Source organism: Amblyraja radiata, chromosome 34 (genome assembly GCF_010909765.2).
Source record: "Amblyraja radiata isolate CabotCenter1 chromosome 34, sAmbRad1.1.pri, whole genome shotgun sequence".
Lineage (NCBI taxonomy): Eukaryota > Metazoa > Chordata > Chondrichthyes > Rajiformes > Rajidae > Amblyraja > Amblyraja radiata.
The window spans coordinates 20,096,584-20,118,598 of NC_045989.1; the positions used below are offsets into that span (position 1 = coordinate 20,096,584).

At 44.6% G+C, this 22,015-nt stretch overlaps 1 protein-coding gene across 2 annotated transcripts in view; it reads left to right on the forward strand.

Annotated features, from left to right (window-relative positions):
- The first annotated feature begins 598 nt into the window (after window positions 1-598).
- The window catches only part of tnfaip8l3 (TNF alpha induced protein 8 like 3), a 29,401-nt gene continuing 7,984 nt past the window's right edge, over window positions 599-22,015 (forward strand). The window contains exon 1 of one of the 2 annotated variants that reach the window (XM_033050141.1): window positions 599-840. In XM_033050141.1, the coding sequence (XP_032906032.1) occupies window positions 795-840 (46 nt within the window). In that variant the 5' untranslated portion in view covers window positions 599-794. Of the gene's footprint in view, window positions 841-16,169; window positions 16,322-22,015 lie in introns of those variants that run through there. The other variant, XM_033050142.1, reaches the window with a different exon arrangement.

The following is a 22,015-nucleotide window of genomic DNA, read 5'->3' on the forward strand; positions in this document are numbered from 1 at the left end:
CAGCTCCCTGCTCGGGCATTAAGTGTCCCCGTTGTTCGTATTCAGTCGGTGTGCGAGGAGTTGGAGTCGTTCTGTTCTTCACTTTTATTACTTTTCTCCACTGCGAGTAGTTAGAGCTCTTTGGAGAATGGGCTTCGGCTCACGTCACTGCCAATCTCCCGGCTGCCCAGTCACTTGGTCATTCTGTGCTTAAAACAACCCAGGAGAGAGAGTGAGAGAGAGGGGAAGGAGAGAGAGAGAGAGAGAGAGAAGAGAGGGGAGAGAGGAGAGAGAGAGAAGGGAGAGGAGAGAGGGAGAGAGAGAGAGGAGGGGGGAAGAGAGGGGGGGGGAGAGAGAGAGGAGGGGGGAAGAGAGAGGAGGCAGAGAGAGAAGGGAGTGAGAGAGAGAAGGGAGTGAGAGAGAGGAAGGAAAGGAAGAGAGGAGGGGGAAGAGAGGGGGAGAGAGAAGAGAGGGGGGCGTGGGAAAGAGAGGGGGAGAGAGAAGGGAGGGAGAGGGGGGCGTGGGAAAGAGAGGGGGAGAGAGAAGGGAGAGAGAGAGAGGAGGGGGGGAGAGAGAGAGGAGGGGGAGTGTAGAGAGAGCGGGGGAAGTGAGAGAGCGAGAAGAGAGGGGGAGGGAGGGAGGAGAGGGGAGATGATGATGATGATGGTGATGATGAAGTGGAGTTTGGGAGGCGACGTGCCCGAAGCTGACTCACTTTAGACTCAATCTGCCTCGAACTTGCAGCGGTGGCTCTTGTCTGTATACTCAGTATAAACACTTCACTTTAGCTATTCAGCCACCGAGGAGAGGGAGAGATGGATTTGGAATCTGCAGAGATTGGTGAAGGGGATATATCACCAGGTAAGTAGGGTTTTTCTTTATTCTTAGTGCCATACGGTGTGGACACAAGCCCTTCGGCCCAACTTGCCCACACCGACCAACATGTCCCAGCTACACTAGTCCCAAATGCCTGCGTTTAGCCCATATCCCTCCAAACATGTTCTATCCATGTACCTGTCTAATTGCTTCTTAAAAGTTGCGATAGTCCCAGCCTCAACTACCTCCTCCGGCAGCTCGTTCCATACACCCACCACCCCTTGTGTGAAAACGTTACCCCTGAGATTCCTATAAAATCTTCCCCCCTTCACCTTAAACCTATACATATATGTCCTCTGGATCTCGATTCCCCTACTCTGGACAAGAGACTCTGTTTTGGAGAAAGGACGTTTCATGAAACTATTGTCACCTGATGAAATGTGAGTTGATTTATTCCCAGCGAGATCCAGGAGTAGACACAAGGAACTGCAGGTGGTGGTTTACACCAAAAAAAAGACACGAAGTGCCGGAGTAACTCAGCAGATCCGGCAGTTTGAAGAAGGGTCCCAACCTGAAACGTCGCCTATCCATGTTCTCCAGAGATGCTGCCTGACCCGCTGAGTTACTCCAACACTGTGCGTCTTTTTCCCTGTCCACAGATTGGCACGAAATACTAATGAAAGATCCTTTAAGGAAGCACTTTGTCTCATTCTGCTCGCTTAACTTAGCAAAATGTTCACCGCTGACGTTTCTAAAGTAACAGAATAAGTCTGTGAAAAATGCACCCACTCCTTCCTTCCGAGGAAGCTTTGGGATGTTGCAATGCTTCCTGTACAGTCTGTTATTTGTGCCTTTAACTTGTGATTAGTATTTCACGCTGTTCGCCAAACAGCGTCTGTCAATGAGACTAACACACGCTGCATGAATTCATTACAAGTGGGTCCAGTCGAATACATTTTTGTTTAAAGTACCTAGATATTTTTTTTCTTCTACTCTCCGTTTCTCAAATGGGAAAAGGTCCATTTATTTCCATCTCACTCAGAACGTGTTTCACATCCTGCATTAAACGGCTCTTGCCTGTGCAGCGCCGGCCAAGTTTCCCCGAAGGGGGCTCTCCATTTACAATGTGGTTTCGAAGACAGCTCGACAGGCCAGCACCGAGATATCTTTAATGCTGAGCAGTGGTGGGGAGAGGAGACGAGTGTGGAGCTCTGGTAAAGGAGGGGTGTGGTAGAAAGATGGGGAGGGGTAGGGTGGATGTGGGAGGGGGGTGGGGGGTGGAGGGGGAGGATGGGGGGGGTGAGGGGTGGGGTGACCATGAAGGGAGGGGTAGGGTGAGGTGGACAGATGGGGTGGGTGGACCAGAGGGGTAGGGTGAGCTGAGCTGGAGGATCAGCCATGATCACAATGATTGGCGGTGCTGGCTCGAAGGGCCGAATGGCCTCCTCCTGCACCTATTTTCTATGTTTCTATGGAAGGGTGGGGCGTGGTGGAGAGTTGGGGTGAACGGGAGGGGTGAGTTGGATTGGGGGGGGGGGGGTGGGTGGAGGGGGGGGGGGTGGGGGGGGGGGGGATTGGGGGGGGTGGGGTGGGTGGAGGGGGAGGGGGTGGGGTGGATTGGGGGGGGGGGTGGGGGGGGGGGGGAGGGGGAGGATGGACGGGGAGTGAGGGGTGGGGTGTGGTGGAGAGGTGAGAAGCAGTGATATGAATGCGAGGGGAGAGGGAGGGTGGTGTGGACAGGTGGAGGGGTGGGGATGCAGGGGGCTGTGCATAAGGATGCATGTGTGAATGACAGGGAAATGCTTGCATTGTTTTTATGAGCAAGTGGCAAATATTGGAAACTTATCCACTCCACATCAAAATCTGGCTTAAAACTGTTGATTCCTCTAGGAAATTACCAGGATTTCCGGCCTTTGTGTTAAAGAGGAAATGTTTCTGAATGTAGTGCTGGCCGCTGATCAACAATCTCTGTGAATTTTAGTCGTTTAGTCAATCATTGACTTTGATTCATGATAATGTTTAGAGTCCTCGAGCCATGCAGCACAGAAACAGGCCCTTTGGCCCAACCTGTCCATGCCGACCTAAGCTAGTCCCATTTTGGCCCATAAAACCTCTCCGTGTACCGGTCCAAGTGTCTATTACATGTTGTAATAATACCTGCTTCAACTACATCCACTGGCAACCCGCATTCCATATACCCACCAACTTCCAAGTGAAAATGTCACCCCTCTGAATCCTCTTAATTCACTCCCTCTCTCCTTCAACCTATGTCCTCTGGTTCTTGATTCCACAACTCTGGCTAAAAGACTCTAGTGCATTCATGTTTAAGAAGGAACTGCAGATGCTGGAAAAATCAAAGGTAGATAAAAATGCTGGAGAAACTCAGCGGGTGAGGCAGCATCTATGGAGCGAAGGAAATATTCCTTCGCTCCATAGATGCTGCCTCACCCGCTGAGTTTCTCCAGCATTTTTAACTTCCTTGTGCATTCATACTTTGTTTACCCTTTCTTAGTCCAGAGTATTGTATAGAGTTGGTACAAGACGTTGGTGAGGCCACATTTAGAGTATTGTTTTCAGTTTTGGAAACCCTGTTACTAGAAAGATGTTGGCCAGCTGGAAAGGGCGCAGAAAAGATTTACGAGGATGTTGTCAGGACTCGAGGGCCTGAAGTATAGGGGGAGGTTGAGCATGTACATGGATAGGGCAGGTTTCGAGGGACATGGGTCAAACGCAAGCAGGTGGGACTGGTGTACACGGGACATGGTGGTCAACACGAGAAAAGTTGGGCCGAAGGGCCATCTTCCACATAGTAAGTCTCCATGACTCAGAGTGAATGAAGCATACATCTCCGACTACATCTTATCTCTGTACCGCCCACTCCTCTGACTTCAGTCTGAAGGGTCTCGACCCAAAGCATCACCCTTTCCTTCTCTCCAGAGATGCCGCCTGTCCTGCTGAGCTACTCCAGCATTTTGTGTCTATCTTCGATTTAAATCAGCATCTGCAGTTCCTTCCGACACACTGTGTCTTTTTCTGTCATTGCTGAGAGGGAAGCAGAGATGAGAAATGGGAAGCTCCTCACAAATTAAAGCAGTGGGATTGGCAAGAGAAACCCTTGGCTGCGACTTTAAGGCTCCAGCTGAAGAGATAAGAATGGTAACCAAATATCCATAGTCCTGCCCAGCTAGAATACATGAACACTCTGTCAAAGACCACAGGCTAGCTGAGAAGGACAAGACACAATGACTATCCTCTTCACCAAGACATAGGGTGTACTTTGTAACTTCAAAAATATCTTGGTACTGAAGTTGGAGTGCAAACCTGACTGGTGGGATTTGAAAAAAAAAAAGTAATGTGAGGTACGATTTGGGTACATTTGGACAGGTACGTGGATAGGAAAGGTTCAATAGATTAGGGGCCAAATGGGGCTAGCTGAAATGGGACGCCCTTGTTTGGCATGGGCAAGATGGGCCGAAGGGCCTGTTTCCCTGCAGTAACTCTTCTGCATTTTGGAAATGGAGAAAATGAATGCTTTGCAGATCTTGGGCAACAACAGCAAAGTCACATCATACGAGCAATGGGCTCTGGAGCCTCCAATGTGTTCTGATGTAAACAGTTTATTGCTCAGATCACAGGCCAATCCCATGGCATTTTAGAAAAATTAAACAGAAAATAAATTCCACTGGTGCATGGTGAGTATGAACCATATGCTTCGTCTCACTCGGTTTCCTAGCGATTGAATTATTCATAAATAAACTTCCCTGTTCAGTCGAAACATCTGGATTTATAGTTTGGAACTGAATTGGGTTTAAGAAAGTGTAAGGCAGTCAATATTTTATGCATTATTATATTATTTAAAGGGACTCAGAATGCGTAAAGAAAACTTGGAGGACATTTTTGTCGTTAAGCCTTGCTTCTGAGTGTTTACAGTCATAGTCACCCCCCCCCCCCCCCTCCCCCCCACCCCGGACACTCCTTCCCCCAGAAAAATTGCACTCCTACTGTATGTACGTATATATATTTATTGCTCATTATTCTATGTTTGTTCTTCTGGGGAGATGCTAACTGCATTTCGTTGTCTATGTACTGTACACTGCACAATGACAATAACATTTGAATCTGAATCTGAATCAGAATGATACAATGTGGAAACAGGCCTTTCGGCCCAACTTGCCCACACCGGCCAACATGTCCCAGCTACACTAGCCCCACGTGCCAGCGTTTAGTCCATATTCCTTCAAACCTGTCCTATCCATGTACATGTCTAACTGTTTGTTAAATGTTGGGATAGTCTCTGCCCCAACTACCTCCGCTGGCAGCTGGTTCCATACACCCACCACCCTTTGTGTGTAAAAGTTACCCCTGAGATTCCTATTAAATCTTTCCCCCTTCACCTTAAATCTTTGATGTTGCCGTCATCAGTGAGCAACGTACCTGCTCCAATTGAGTGAAGACCAGACTTTGAAGAACTGCTTTTTTTCAACCAGCATCTGCATCTCCTCGTGTTTCTGCATGGTCAAACTTTGCTGAGACACAGTCAAAAGCGTTTGTTTGTGTGCTGTCCAGTCAAATCAAATCATACTATATATGAGAACTACCAAGCCACATACAAGTACAAAAGGCCATAGAGTCATACAGCGCAGAAACAGGCCCTTCGGCCCAACTTGCCCATGCTGACTAGGACATCCCATCTACACTGGTCCCATCTACCCGCCTTTGGCCCATATCCCTCTAAACCTTTTCTATCCATGTACCTGTCAAAATGGCTTTTAAGATGTTTAGACAGGCACAAGGCAGTGTAAAGAAAACAAATAGCAGAATGCAGAATTTAGTATTGCATCTTGTAATGTTACAGTTGCAGAGAAAAAAGTCCAATATCTGCAATGGGGTAGGTTGGAAGATAGGGACTGCCCCCTAGAGTATGGGAGGACTGTTCAATAGACTGATAACAGCAGGGAAGAAGCTTTTCTGAATCTGGTGATATGGACTTTCAGGCGTTTGTACCTCCTGCCTGATGTGAGAGGGGAGAAGAGGGAGCGACTAGGGTGAAAGTCTCCAGCGATGAGCAGCTACTTTGTTCATTTGTTTATTAAGCGGTTCTGCACCAGCTGAGATTATTAAGGGGGGTGTTTTGGTGACAGGGAAGGCCGAGATCAGCTACATCTAAAGCTGCATTGTAACGCAACACCCAGAAATCAAAACATTCCACAACATTGTGACATGGAGTCAAATTGCTAATTCTGCTTACAGGCAGGAGGCCAAGTCTACAACTTCTCTGAGGCTGAGCATGAGGAATTCAGATGCTGGAATCTTGCACAAGGCACCAGGTGCTGCAGGAACTCAGCGGGTCAGGCAGCATCTGTGGGGAGAATGGACAGAGAATTGGGTCGGGACCCTTCAAACTGATGGCAGTAAGGGGGAGAAATCGGGAAAAGATTTAAAGGAATGATGAATTAAAGAACATTCTTTTAGGAAGGAGATGAGTGAGGAGACATTTATTTAGTCAGAGGGTGGTGAACCTCTGGAATTCTTTGCCACAGAAGGCTGCGAAGGTCATCAGTGGATATTTTTAAGGCCGAGATAGATAGATTCTTGATTAGTACAGGTGTCAGGGTTATGGGGAGAAGGCAGGAGAATGGGAATTAGAAGAACAAATGTGCCGGGAGATTGCAGACAGCTGCAGGTCAATTAGGAGGGGATTTTAACTTTCCCAATATAGACTGGGAAAATCATAGTGTGAAGGGTGCAATTCCTCAAAAGTGTTCAGGAGAGTTTTCTTAAGCAGTTTGTTGAGGCCCCCACACATGAGAGGGCAATGCCGGATCTGGTATTGGGAAAGTGGGAAGACCAAGTTAATGAAGTGAGTGTGGAGAAGCCTTTTGGGACAGGTGACCACAGTTCAATTAGGTTTAACATAGTTATGGATAGGGACGGAGAGGGTCCACGTGCTAAAATTCACAACTGGGATAAGGCCAACTCTGATGGTATGAGAGAAGGTCTCGCTCAAGTTGACTGGAGCAGGTTATTAGATGGGAAAGGAACATCGGCCAAGTTGGATGTTATTAAAAGTGTACGAAAGAAAGCTCAGGATGTGTACGTCCGGTCACAGGGACAAGATGCAAATTCCACACAGAAAGCACCAAGGTCATAAAGTCAGAGCTGTACAGCACATCTGCCCACAATGTCCATGCCAACCATGTTGCTAGTCCCATTTGCCTCGTAGCCTGCTAAACCCCTTCCTATCCAGATATTTGTGCGAACGTCTTCTAAATGTCTTAATGGTACCTACCTCTTTAGATTCCCTTGGCAGCTCACTCCAGATGTGATCTACCCTCGGATTGCCCCTGCAGTCCCTCAAATCTCTCCCCTCTTACTTAAAGAAAACTGTGAGTGTTCACTTTATCCATGTGATCCTCGTGACCATATACCCCTCAACGTCACCCCTCGGCCTCCTACGCTCCGAAGAAAAAATGTACCAGCCTATCCAACCTCTCCCTATAACTTGAGCCCACAAGTCCAGGTAACATTCTGGTGAATTGACGCTGGTCTGGTTCAATCAGAAGCACCATCAAGCCGTTTGAGTATTGTTGACCCCATCACATTGATTCCTCTCACACCGTACCTTCACAATATTCCTTCACTATTGGTCTGTTACAGAGAGAAAAAACTCTGAATTGCCCTATTCCCATATGGGAATTAATTTGAAATATAGATCATTTTATTTTTAGAAATCCAGATCATTATACACATTGCTTCACTCATTTGTCACTGTTCTACTTTACAGCTGAAGATATACACTACGTGTTTTATTTTAGCACCTCATCTATTTTCACATCTTTCACAGTACACATTAATGGATTTCCCTGCTCCGTTCCTTCCCTGAGCTTTTAATAACTTTCCCACCTACTTTCAGGTTTCGGAACAGCATTATTATCAATGAATTGACTGGGAGATGCAACATGGACACAGGCCCTTCGTACCACTGGGTCCACACCAACTATCCCATCACTTGTTCACACTAGTTCTTTGTTATCCCACTTTCTCATCCACTCCCTGCACATGGGGGCAAATGTACAGTCAATGATGTACAAACCTGCACATGTATGGGCTGTGGGAGAGAATCAGAGAAGCGGGAGGAAACACACGCGGTCACAGTGAGAACGTGCAGACTCCACACAAACTGCGCCCGAGGTCAGGATCGAACCCCAGTCTCTGGTGGCACTGTGAGTAGTGACTCTAGCAACTGCGCCACCGTGCCACCCTTTAGCCGAGGACGTGGTTAAGATGAAGACTTTCCCCCATTTGCCCTCTACCTATGAAGTCAGGTAGTGTTGTGGAAGTAGGGGGTCTGCAGAAGTACTTGGACAGGTTGAGAGAGTGGGCAAAGAAATACAATGTAGCAAAATGTACAGTCATGCACTTTGCAACAAGGAACAAAGGAGGCATGGAATACTTTCTTAATAACGAGAGAGGTTCTTATGGTCTTGTGGCATAGTTCCCCTGCTGCAGAAGTAATAATGTCCATAAGATATAGAAGCAGAATGAGTCCATGCAGCCCATTGAGCCTGCTCTGCCATTCGATCAAGGCTGATCTATTTTTTCTCTCTCAACCCCAATCTCCTGCTTTCTCTCCTTAACCTTTGTTATTATCTTATCCGTGTTATCGTTTCTCAAAAGTACCAACCACACAGCCAAAAATCAAACCAATGCTTCTATTTCCTCATGAGCCCCAGAAAGTTCAGATGTTTAAGAAAGAACTGCAGATGCTGGAAAAATTGAAGGTAGACAAAAATGCTGGAGAAACTCAGCGGGTAAGGCAGCATCTGAAGAAGGCTGAAGTCTGAAGAAGGGTTTCAGCCCGAAACGTCACCTATTCCTTCGCTCCATAGATGCTGCATCACCCGCTGAGTTACTCCAGCATTTTTGTCTACCTTCAGAAGGTTCAGATGTACTTTGGAAAGTGTTGCACGACGGCTTGGTTTGAGAACAGCCCAATGCCACTAGAAATTGCAGAGAGTTGTGGATGTTGCCCAGTCCATCACACAAACCAGCCTCCCCGCCCGCCATCGACTCTACACTATACACTGCCTCAGGAATGCAAGCAACATAGTCAAAGACCTTTATCACCCCGGTCATTCCCTCTTCACCCCTCCCTCATCAGCCAGACCATGCAAAAGTATGAAAGCGCATATCACTGGATTTCGGAATAGCTTCCTCCCCACTCGTTTCAGAGAACTAAGAATCCAATTCAGAATTCACAGTCAATGTTTTGTATCTGAAGAAGGGTCTGGACCCGAAACGTCACCCATTCCTTCTCTCTCGAGATGCTGCCTGTCCCGCTGAGTTACTCCAGCATTTTGTGTCTACAGTTTAAACCAGCATCTGCAGTTCATACATAGATACATAGACAATAGGTGCAGGAGTTGGCCATTCGGCCCTTCGAGCCAGCACCGCCATTCAATGTGATCATGGCTGATCATCCACAATCAGTACCCAGTTTCTGCCTTCTCCCCATATCCCTTGATTCCGTTAGCCCTAAGGGCTCTATCGAACTCTCATTTGAATGCATCCAGTGAATCGGCCTCCACTGCCTTCTGAACCAGAGAATTCCACAGATTCACAACTCTCAGTGTGAAATGGTTTTTCCTCATCTCAGTTCTAAATTGCTCACCCCTTATTCTTCATATACAGCAGTTTAAAGCTGTTATGGTCTTGTAGACTGGTGCTGACAAGAATCTTGACTTATGCTGCCCTATCTTGCTTTATAAAATGGCCTTATTGGTCAAGAGAAGAGAGTTGCATTCTCTTCAATTTGTTTGAGTGTTTTGTAGTTGAAGGGCAACGTATAACTTTGCTATTAATCACAGGATATGTGTACCTAAGGATCGTGTAACAGCTCGAGTAGTTATTTTTCTCGACAATAGATTGCAGGAGGCTACAGACCAATATGCCACACTATAAGAAGGCATCATGGCTCAAGGCAGTGCTAATCTCTATCTAGAATTATGTTCGAAAATGTTGTTCCCCTGCAGTTTAATTAATTTGTTTATAGTATGTAGAGATCCAGGAGTCTACCCACGGTGCCTGAACTTGAAGAATAATTTAGTTTAGTTTAGAGATACAGTGCAGAAACAGGCCCTTCGGCCCACCGAGTCCCTGCCAACCAGCGATCCCTGCACATTAACACTATCCTACGCAAACTGGGGACAATGTACAATTATTCCAAGCCAATTAACCTACAAACCTGCACGTCTTTGGAGTGTGGGAGGAAACCGGAGATCCCGGAGAAAACCCACGCAGGTCACGGAGAGAAGGTACAAACTCCACATAGACAGCACACGTAGTCAGGATCGAACCCGGGTCTCTGGCGCCATAAGGCAGCAAACTCTACCGCTGCACCACCGTGCCACACAAGAAGCATTGATGCTCTGAGAATCCCCATCCTTACTGTGCCATCGGTGATAAAACACGTCTGCTGTATTTATCATCAATAGGATTCATCACAGCAACTCATCCAGCCTCTTTGGTAACACCATCCAAACTTGCAGCCTAGAGGAGCAAGGCCTTGTAGGAATAACACTTACTCCAAGTTCCCTAGCCACCCTCCGGACTTGAAACTATTCATTGCCATTGGGTCAACATCATGTAACTGTCCTCCTCAACAGCGCAGTGGTGTTTGCATCAGTGTACAGGCTGAAATACTTCAAGAGACCAGTTAGTTCATCAGCAATTCAACAAGACAACTATGAAATGGGCAATAAATGCTGTCCTTGTCAGCTATCTCCCATGAAAGAATAAATCGTGGACGTGTTTATTTTTATCCAAAAAGGAACCTATTAAAAATCTAGTTATATTAAGTCTAAAATACGCAACATAGTGTGTCACTGAGACATGGTGATTAGGTTGAACACAAGTTCAAAACTGACACCGGCTCCTCATTACTATGCATTGACACTGTGCTGAAGAATACTTGTAAAGATTGGGTGAGGACAACATTCATCTCAGTCAGGAATCAAATAGCTTACTGACAATGAATATTTCATATAATTAATATTTAAAGGCGGCTTAAAAATAACTATTTAAGGAATAAGAAACTTATTCCTGTCTCAAATGCTGAAGTGCTTTGTCAACGTCAGTTCTGTGCTCTCATCTCCTTCTACGTTGAGGTAAATTAAAGACACACAGTCTTTAATTGGACTATCTTTATCTGGACTTTACCTTGCACTAAACGTTATTCCCTTTATCAGATATCTGCACACTGAATGGCTCGATTGTAATCATGTATTGTCTTTCTGCTGACTGGTTAGCACGCAACAAAAGCTTTTCACTGTACCTCGGTACACGTGACAATAAACGTAACTACACAGGTGAGACAAGGTAAAACATCGTGCATTGTAGTTATTCCATAATTCCTTTACATAGTTGGCTTCATTTCATCCTGCACTGCGCTTTGCTAAAGAAAACCCCATGATATATCACCGATCCATGTTCTCCACAGATGCTGCCTGACCGGCTAGGTTATTCCAGCACTTTGTTCTTTTTTTGTAAACTAGCATCTGCAGTTCCTTGTGTCTCCGCCTCTTGTTGTTGCCTTTCAGCCTCTCGCTTCTCTTATTTATTCTCTCAAATATTTGTCTCACTTCAAAGGAACTAAGTCGAACTTTTGCGTCCCTTGGTTGTCCAAATGCTTGACGCAAGAAACAGCAGATGCTGGAATCTGGAGCAAAAAAACTGTGCTGGTGAAACTCAGGGAATGGGCAGCTGAAGGAGGGTCCCAACCCGAAATGTCATCTGTCCATTCCCTCCACATATGCTACCTGACCTGCTGAGGTCCTCCAGCACTTTGTGGGGTCGTCCTAATGCCTGAATGTTTTGGCAAAATCTCAGTCTTCGGGATTTTAATTGGGGCAGAAGTCATTTGGCTGAAATACTAAAGAAGGAATTTGTCAAACCCAATTCTCTGGTCAAGTGCCAACTTTGCAAATCTCCATTTGAATTGAGGTCCGTTGATTGGTAAACAAAAACCCCTGAAAAGAAATTAAAAATTCTAGTCAAGACACAAAATAGCAGATTGAGACATTTGTGACCCATGAAGGCATTTCCCTTAAATATTGCCTTCAGTAAGGCAAACTAAAAGTTAGGAAGAGGAACTATGAGCCCCATGGTGTAAAAAGGCCAGTTTAAGACATGATGATAAGGGTATGAGATTCTCAGCTATATGAACACAATAGCTATCTTTTTCCACCAGTTACATTGATAAAACTGCTTCAAAATGATGCTTTACCTCAAGGCACTTCAAGTCCAAGCTATAGTAAGGGAGGACAAAGTTATCTTGGAAAGGTTTATGACGGAGAAGGCAGTATGTATTCATGGCCATTAATTGCATTGTGTAGCAAAGGCTACAGGGAATTGGCAATTGACCAGGCTTGTAAGACCGGGAGTGGAAACAAGGATTGAAAAGGTTTGTGAATGAAAGTGAGGAGAATGAAGTTGATTAGCACGGATACAATACACTTGGATGTGCAATGCAGCATTGATATACCAGCATGGCATCAAGCCGAGAGAGACTGAATTTAGAGGAGAGATCATTCCAACCATGATTATGTTCCCCGGAATTAAGAGTTGGATAAAGTGAACGCTTGCAGTCTTTTTCCCAGCGTCGTGGATTCTAAAACTAGAGGAGTATAGGCTTAAAGTAAGAGGGGAGATAATTTAAGAAGGATCTTGGGGGCAACATTTTCACTCAGAGGTTAGTCTGTATCTGGAATGAGCTGCCAGAGGAAGCTATAACCGTGGATTCAATTACGATTTATAAAGGACATTTGGACAGATGTATAGACAGGAAGGGATTGGATGGATATGGGCCAAATGCAGGCAAATGGGACTAGCTTGGTGCCAACTTGGTTGGCCACAGGGCATGTTTTGTGCTGTATAGCTCTATGACTCTAGGTAATAAGGGGATTTAATTTGAATTTTCAAGATATTAGGGGATCTGGAATGGTAGATAACAACCATGGCAATCTGGATCCAAAGGACATAGACTAACTTCTGGAGCCAGGTCGTTAACGAATTAAGGTACAAAACACTTTCTACAACCAATGCTGTTAGAAATGTAGAGCCCACTACCGCAAATGATGATAGACGCTGAATCAATTGCTAATTTTAAATGTGTGATTGGTAGAATTGTTATTAGTCAGAGCAATGAATGGATATGGGGGGGGGGGGAGACTGGCTCAAGGGGTGAAATTGTCAACTTTGGTTCTTGGATTCCTTTGTACTGAGTGGATCGGTGAATTAGTGAAGTTCAACAGGAGAATGGGCATTAGGTGCTCAGGATCTTGTGCTGGACAGAGTTTTAGAATTGATCAACAATTAGAGGATCATTTATTATGGAGGAGACGAAGGGGAGACACTTCACAAATTGACCCAACCTATTCCCTTCGTACTTTTACACACTTCTATAAGATCACCATTCAACCCCTCATCATTTACTTTGAAATTATTAGGAAAGGAAAGAGAGGGCATTCTCTTAATTTTCATTAAAAGAGAGCCGTTCTCCTACAATCACTAACAAGGTTATTTATGAAATAACTGTACTTAAAGCGCGAGACAGATTTAGCTCTTAAAAACATTCCTCTCCCTGACCTGCGACATCACTTCACAAACATGTATCTTTTCATGACAGAAGCAAAGTAATTGATGTTAATGTTCAGGCTAATGACTGTATTAATTTGGTTATTGATGGTGTTACTGCCCTTAAACAAATATCACAGTCTAGACCTGGAATAATGGAAAAAATAATAATCTTAACACGAGCATTGAGTGACACTTTGTTGAGATTACTTCACATGAGATCACACCAAAGATAAAACAGTTAATCCATCACATAAATTGCAATTATAAGGTCAATTTAACACCAAAATATAAGCTATAAAGTGAAAAATATTTATCCAGCAGAAAAGCATTCAAAACATTGAATATTAATATAGCTATGAATAAATACACTTAATTTATTGCCATGGTTTTATATTACTGAGTCTAAAAACATGAGCTGATTTAGATTTTAAAAAATCCTTTTGCACTAAATTTAAGGCAGAGGCTGAGATAAATATTTCTTGACCAGTACGGGTGTCAGGGGTTTACGGGGAGAGGGCAGGAGAAGGGGGTTAGGAGGGATAGATAGATCTGCCATGATTGAATGGTGGAGTAGACTTGATGGGTCGAAATGCCTCATTCTGCTCCTATAAGTTATGAACATGAAATTTTATTTTTTTGGATGAATGGTCTCATCATGAACCACCAAAATGTCACCATCTTTCTTAAAAACAATTCCAAAATATCCAATGAGTATCAAAGGTGCTCGGAAAGGTAAGAGACATTGATTATTTTAATGAGAAGGGTGATATTGAAGGTGGAAACGTTAAGATGCAGTTGCCCAGATTTGTCTACAACATGCCAATCGGTGAGATGGCGTCACTATCTTTGCCGGTAGGAAAGTCCCTCAAGAACCAGAGGACGTAGGTTTAAGGTGAGGGGGAGAGGGGGGGGAGGGAAGAAGAGAGATTTAATAGGAACCCGAGGGGTAGCTTTTTCACACAAAGGGTGGTGGGTGTATGGAACGAGCCTCCAGGGGAGGTAGTTGAGGCAGGTACTATCGTAACATTCAAGAAACAATTAGGCAGGTACATGGATAGGACAGATGTAGAGTGATATGGGCCAAACGCAGTCAGTTGGGACTATCGTAGATGGGACTTACTGGTTGGTGTCGAACAAGTTGGGCTGAAGGGCCTGTTTCTATGCTGTATGACTCTCTAACTGTAATTGATAATTAGTCGACATACCAGCTAAACAGCTTGGAGACAACTGGTGGTGTACGAGCTCCAAACTATTGGTGAAAGATCCAACTGATGACGATCTCCTCAATTTCTAATGATGGGCCTTTGTGCGGGGAGCCAAGTTCAAGATAAATATAACCATTCTGTTCTACAGTCCTCGAGTGATGTTTGTATCAGATAGATACTGGGTAGCCAACTGAAAACTTGCAATCATCTTTGCTAACCATTGAGAATGAAATTGTTAAGATATGCATAATGTGGAGATTGGATGAGTTTAATCTAGAGGGGAGATTGCATCCTAGGTCACAGTTTTAAATAGTTGTTTAGTTTTAGGTTTTTGTTTTGTTTTAGGAATACAAAGTGGATACAGGCCTGTCGGCCCACACTCCGACCATTGGTCACGCAGACACTAGTTCTGTTATCCCACTTTCACATCCACGCTAGAGGCAATTTACACAAGCCAGCTAACCAGGGAATGTGGGAGGAAGCTGGAGTACCCAGAGGAAACATGTTCCCGATGTTGGGGGAGTCCAGAACCAGGGGCCACGGTTTAAGAATAAGCGGTAAGTCATTTAGAACGAAGATGAGGAAAAACTTTTTCACCCAGAGAGTTCTGAGTGTGGAATTCTCTGCCTCAGAGGGCGGTGGAGGCCAGTTCTCTAGATACTTTCATGAGAGAGCTAGACAGAGCTCTTAAAGATGGCGGAGTCAAGGGATATGGGGAGAAGGCAGGAACGGGGTACTGAATATGGATGATCAGCCATGAATGGCAGCGCTGGCTCGAGGGACCGAATGGCCTACCTCTGCACCTATTGTTTATTCTCTATAGTCTAATGTCTGTCACATGGAGAATGTAGAAACTCCGCACAAACTCCAGCACCCATAGTCCAGATCGAACTTGAGTCTGTGGTACCACTACTGTGCCACTGCGCCATCCTAAATTACTAATTGGACATTAGCAACAAAAAAGAGAATCTCACACTACTTATTTGACTGTTGAGCTCGCTACTAGAACCATTGATTATGCTGCTAATCCCATTAAGTCTTCTGTTTCCAACATGCTTTTTCTCTCTTATCTGTTTGGCATCTGAAAGTTGAGATTCGCAGTGAGGCAGCATTAACTTAAAAAAAATGTCCATAAAGTTTTGCAGTGTAGGAATTTTTAGTGCAGCTTTCTTTGACTTTCCTTGTATACAGCCACCCCAGAGCCCACTTCAACCTCCCACTTGTTCAATGGGCTCGGTGTGAACCTTTGTTTGCAAGGTTCAAGGTGGAATGCCTCTAAGGGTTTAGTTGTAAAACTATTACATCCATGGAAAGAATGGAAGGAAATCGCTGCAGTTATTCCATTTATTGGAAATTAAAAAGAGGATTTCCAGTTCTCTCACACAAAGAATAATTTCCATTTAAACAAAAAAAAAAGGAAAATGCAAGATGAGTCACGGACCACAGAGGTTCCTGAAACAAGGAAGGGTAACTTGGTATCAAAGCAAGGAAGCACCTGCGTTGCAGTAAGTGTTAAGGCCACCGAGGCTCTAGTCACCTCTCCCATGACACACAAGTCATTCAAATGCTACAAGTCACAGTGGTTTACATCACACAAAGGCTGAAGTAGTATCTATGCGGAGAGGTTGGACAGACTTGGATTGTTTTCTCCAGAATGCCGCAGGTTAAGAGGAAACCTAATGGAAGTAAGTAAATTTATGCGAGGCATTGAGAGAGTAGTTGGTCAGAACCTTTCTCCTCAGGGTGGAAATATCAAAGACTAGAGGGCATAGCTTTGAGGTGAGAGGGACACAGTTTAAAGGACAAGTACGGGGCAGGTTTTTCACACAAGGTGGTGGGTGCCTGGACCACTCTGTCAGGGGTGTTGGTGGAGGCAGAAACAAAAGTAATATTTAAGAGGTAATAGATATGCGGGGAATGAAGGGATATGGGTCACGTGGAGGCAGCGGAGATTAGTTTAACTTGTCGTCATGTCTGGCACGGACATTTTGGGCTGAAGAGCCTGTACCTGTGCTGTACTGTTCCATGTGCAGGAAGGATCTGCAGATGATAAACTGAAGATAGACCCAAAAAGCTGGAGTAACTCGGCGGGTCAGACAGCATCTCTGGAGAAAAGGAGTAGGTGACGTTTTGGATCAATACCCTTCTTCAGTCTGAGGAAGTGTCTCGACCTGAAACGTCACCTATTCCTTTTCTCCAGAGATGCTGCCTGACCCGCCGAGTTACTCCCGTGTTTTATGTCTGTACTGTTCTATGGCTGTTTGGGGCCTTGGATGGCGGGAAAGGAAGAGATGAAAGGGCAAGTGTTGTGTCACCTGAGATTGGCAGAGAAACTGCTGTAAGAAGGCTTGGGAGGGAGGATGATTGGGGCAGGGAGTCACTGAGTGAATGGTCAAAGGGGAGGAGAGGGGAGGACTTGTGTGGTATTGGAATCTCACTCAGTGGCAGAAATTGGGGGCAATAATCTGGTGAATGAAGGAAAACTGGTGGAGTGGAAGGTGAGGACGCCATCTTTGTTTTGTCTGGTGGAGAGGAGGTGAGAGCAGAGGCTCTGGAGATGGACCTCCTGTGTTTTATTTTTCATATTTATCTCCAACATCTGTGGAGATAATAGAGAATAAGGTTCCTGACGCGAATTCCAGCATCTGCAGTAATTTTAGATTCTCTATTTCATGCCAAGTCTGTTTGAAATGATCAATGGATGTCCTGCAACTTCTCTGCTGGAAATAATATTCGAAAGATACAATATCCTACTTTGGAGATGCAAGGAGCTGCAGGTGCTGGAAACTTGGGCAAAACACAAAGCGCTGGAATAACTCGGCGGGTCAGGCAGCATCTGTGGAGGGAATGGCCAGTTGGCAGTTCATGTCAGGATCCTTTACTACCACCTCTGCAGATGCTGCCTGACCCACTGAGTTCCTCAACACCTTGATTCTTGCTTAATATCCCACTTTGCTGAGATCTAGGAGCAGAATTAGGCCATTCAGCCCATTCTGCCATTCAGTCTATTCCGCCATTAAATCATGCCCTCTCAACCCCATTCTCCTACCCTCTCCCCGTAACCCCTGACACCCGTACTAATCAAGGTTTTCAAGGAATCCAGTTTGATTCAATAACTCAAGCCTACTTCCCTGCCCACTCCCCTTCAATGGTCAATAGGTACTTTATTGTCACATGTACCCAGATACAGTGGAATTCTTTGTTTCGCATTCCCACTAATCAATAATTTGTCAATATCCATCTTAAAAAATATCCATTTAGGCTGTGGGCCGAGGAGCTTTATTTTGTAATTTCGTGACCCAAGTCACCAAACTACATGAAATTTTCACACCAACCAACATGCCCCATCTACACTAGTCCCACCTGCCTGCATTTGGCCCATATCCCTCTAAAACTATCCGCTCCATGTACCTGTTTTTTTTAATACAGAGGAAAAAATCTATCACCTGCAATGAGGTAGGTTGGAAGATCGGGTCAATACTCTAGCTTATGGGAGGACCATTCGGTACTCTGATAACAGCGGGGAAGAAGCTGTTCCTGAATCTGGTGCAACACTATCAAGTAGTTTGAGTATAATCATTGCTGGGCAATGATAAGCGTACATAAATTATCAAAAAGGTTTTTAATTAAAAGGAACAGTGTGTATATATAGCAGTGAACACTGATTAATGGATACCATGTTCAAAAACAGCTTCAATTATGTGTAATGGATGTGGAATTTCTGAAAACAAGTTTAGCAGGCATGCAGAAAAATCTCAAGAGATTATCCAAATTTGGACATGGCCATTGTTCAAAGGCTCAGCAACGGTCACCGTGCCAACAGCAATGCTGATTTTTGCATTCTCACCAATATATATTTTCGTTTCACTGATGAATAGCCCACGCTCACTGGGATTCAGGTGATCTCACTGAGGCACACAAGGTTCTAGGATGGATTGATGGGGTAGACTCTGAGACACTCTGTCCTCTGGCCTAGAGTCTGGTCTCAAGTATCGGGGACATGGTCTGAGCATTTTATCGGGATGCAACACAGCATGTTTGCACTAGTGGGAGAGTCTACGACTAGAGGTCAGAGCCTCAGAATTAAAGGACCTTCTTGTAGGAAGGAGATGAGGAGACATTTCTGTAGTCAGAGGGTGGTGAATCTGTGGAATTATTTGCCGCAGAAGGCTGTGGAGGCCAAGTCAGTGGATATTTTTAAGGCGAGATAGACAGTACGGGGGTTGGAGGTTATGGGGAGAAGGCAGGAGAATGGGGCGAGGAGAGATAGATCAGCCGAGATTTAATGGCAGAGTATTGTATTCAATTTTGTATTCAATTTATTGTCATTATCTCATAAGAGACAACGAAATGGATTTCCCTTACAGTCAAGTGACATAAAAATAAATAATAAATAAATACAAAAAATATATATATATATATTTAAATATATGTATATATATTGATGGGCCGAATGGCCTCATTCTACTCCTATCCCTTATGATCTATTGAACAGCAGACAGAAGACAACTGGATATATTTATGAAGGAAAAGAAAAGCTGGGGTCGGGGATCAAGTAAACTCCAAAACAGCTAGTGAAAATATAATAGTTCAAATAGACTACATATTTTGAGATATTGTGAACTTAGTTTGGTTGAAAACTAAAATGTTAATTACCCAGTTTTAATCTCTTGTCTCTGATTGGTCCCAGCATTGACGGTATAAGACTGATGATAGAACATTGAGTACAAAATAAATGTTGAAGTTTGACAATGCCCTGCAGCTCCATATAAAAGAGACGCATTATGTTATATCTCCAAGTTTGCGGATGACACGAAGCTGGGGGGCAGTGTTAGCTGTGAGGAGGATGCTAGGAGACTGCAAGGTGACTTGGATAGGCTGGGTGAGTGGGCAAATGTTTGGCAGATGCAGTATAATGTGGATAAATGTGAGGTTATCCATTTTGGTGGCAAAAACAGGAAAGCAGACTATTATCTAAATGGTGGCCGACTAGGAAAAGGGGAGATGCAGCGAGACCTGGGTGTCATGGTACACCAGTCATTGAAAGTGGGCATGCAGGTGCAGCAGGCAGTGAAGAAAGCGAATGGTATGTTAGCTTTCATAGCAAAAGGATTTGAGTATAGGAGCAGGAAGGTTCTACTGCAGTTGTACAGGGTCTTGGTGAGACCACACCTGGAGTATTGCGTACAGTTTTGGTCTCCAAATCTGAGGAAGGACATTATTGCCATAGAGGGAGTGCAGAGAAGGTTCACCAGACTGATTCCTGGGATGTCAGGACTGTCTTATGAAGAAAGACTGGATAGACTTGGTTTATACTCTCTAGAATTTAGGAGATTGAGAGGGGATCTTATAGAAACTTACAAAATTCTTAAGGGGTTGGACAGGCTAGATGCAGGAAGATTGCTCCCGATGTTGGGGAAGTCCAGGACAAGGGGTCACAGCTTAAGGATAAGGGGGAAATCCTTTAAAACCGAGATGAGAAGAACTTTTTTCACACAGAGAGTGGTGAATCTCTGGAACTCCCTGCCACAGAGGGTAGTCGAGGCCAGTTCATTGGCTATATTTAAGAGGGAGTTAGATGTGGCCCTTGTGGCTAAGGGGATCAGAGGGTATGGAGAGAAGGCAGGTACGGGATACTGAGTTGGATGATCAGCCATGATCATATTGAATGGCGGTGCAGGCTCGAAGGGCCGAATGGCCTACTCCTGCACCTAATTTCTATGTTTCTATGTTTCTATGTGTACTGAGAGACTAATGTGGGGAAAAAGCCACAAGCCAGGGTGCTGTCCAATTCACCTCTACCCCATTGCGAACATCGGACTTTGTCTATGGAACTGGTGCGCTACAATGTTGAGAACCATATTCTGCACTCTGTACCTTCCCCTTTGTTCTACCTATGTACTTGATTGTATTTAGGTGTTGTATTATCTGATCCGATTGAATAGCATAAAAGGTAGACAAAAATGCTGGAGAAACTCAGCGAGTGAGGCAGCATCTATGGAGTGAAGGAATGGGTGCCGTTTCGGGTCGAGACCCTTCTTCAGACTGATGTGGGGTTGGGGGGGGGGGGCGGGAAGAAGAAAGGAAGATGCGGAGACAGTAGGCTGTGGGAGAGCTGGGAAGGGGAGGGGAAGGAGGGAGAAAGCAAGGACTACCTGAAATTGGAGAAGTCAACGTTCATACCGCTGGGGTGTAAACTACCCAAACGAAATATGAGGTGCTGCTCCTCCAATTTGAATAGCATGTAAAGCAAAGCTAATCATAAGTTATAGGAGCAGAATTAGGTAATTCGGCACATCAAGTCAACTCTGCCATTCAATCATGGCTGATCTATTTTCCCTCTGAATCCCATTCTCCTGCCTTCTCCCCATAACCCCTGACACCCCTGTTCACAGTACCCCAGTACACGTGATAATAATAAGCCTAAACGTAAATAATTGTTAGTGCTAAAGCTATGGGGCACACACAGGCAAATGACACTAGTCCAGTTTGCTAGCTTGGTCAGCATGGCCAATGCGGGCCGAAAGGCCTCCTTCCATGCTGAACAGCTCTATGACTATCCATTGCAATGACATAGTTGCAGCTGAGAATACTTGTACATTTCGAGGAGTTTATAATTAAAGCCTAGAAAATAATCTTTATTAAAAGCAGATGCCTAATAATAGGCTGGAAGGCTATCGTTACAAGGAATCAAGTCCCTTTTCGCCCAGAATATAAAGGATACCGACATTATGCAATGATAATGAAACATGTGGTGGACTTTTATGGTACACTACTTCAATTATTTTCCAATAATTGTTGACTATTTGGGTAGCCAACCATGAAGTTTGCAAGTGAGTTCAGGTGTCGAGGAGATCATTTGCCAGATTCGATAAGTCTCTGAAAATGTTTTTTTAGAAAAAAGACATAAAATGCTGGAGTAACTCAGCGGGCCAGGCAGCATCTCTAGAGAACATAGATCTGTGATGTTTCTCCATGTTCTCCAAAGATGCTGCCTGACCCGTTGAGTTACTCCAGCACTTTTTTTGTAAACCAGGATCTGTAGTTCCTTGTTTGGTCTGAAAGTGTGATCTGCTGCCACATCTTCATGTGCACCATCTGTTCCTGTTTCACTGATATCCTCTACGACATCCATCCATGTTCTCGGGTGAGGTCTCGTCTTCCCTTCAGACTTTCTTAAAAATAGATGTTGCTGAGATTTTGTTTTTATTAACTAAATATTTCAAAAGGTATGATCACAGCTCAAAGATACAAGTGCTCTCTCATGTTGCAGTTGTATAAGATGTTGATGAGACCACATTTGACGTTCAGTTCTGGGCACCATGTTATAAGAAAGATGTCGTCAAAATAGAAAGGGTGCAGAGATTTATGAGAATGTT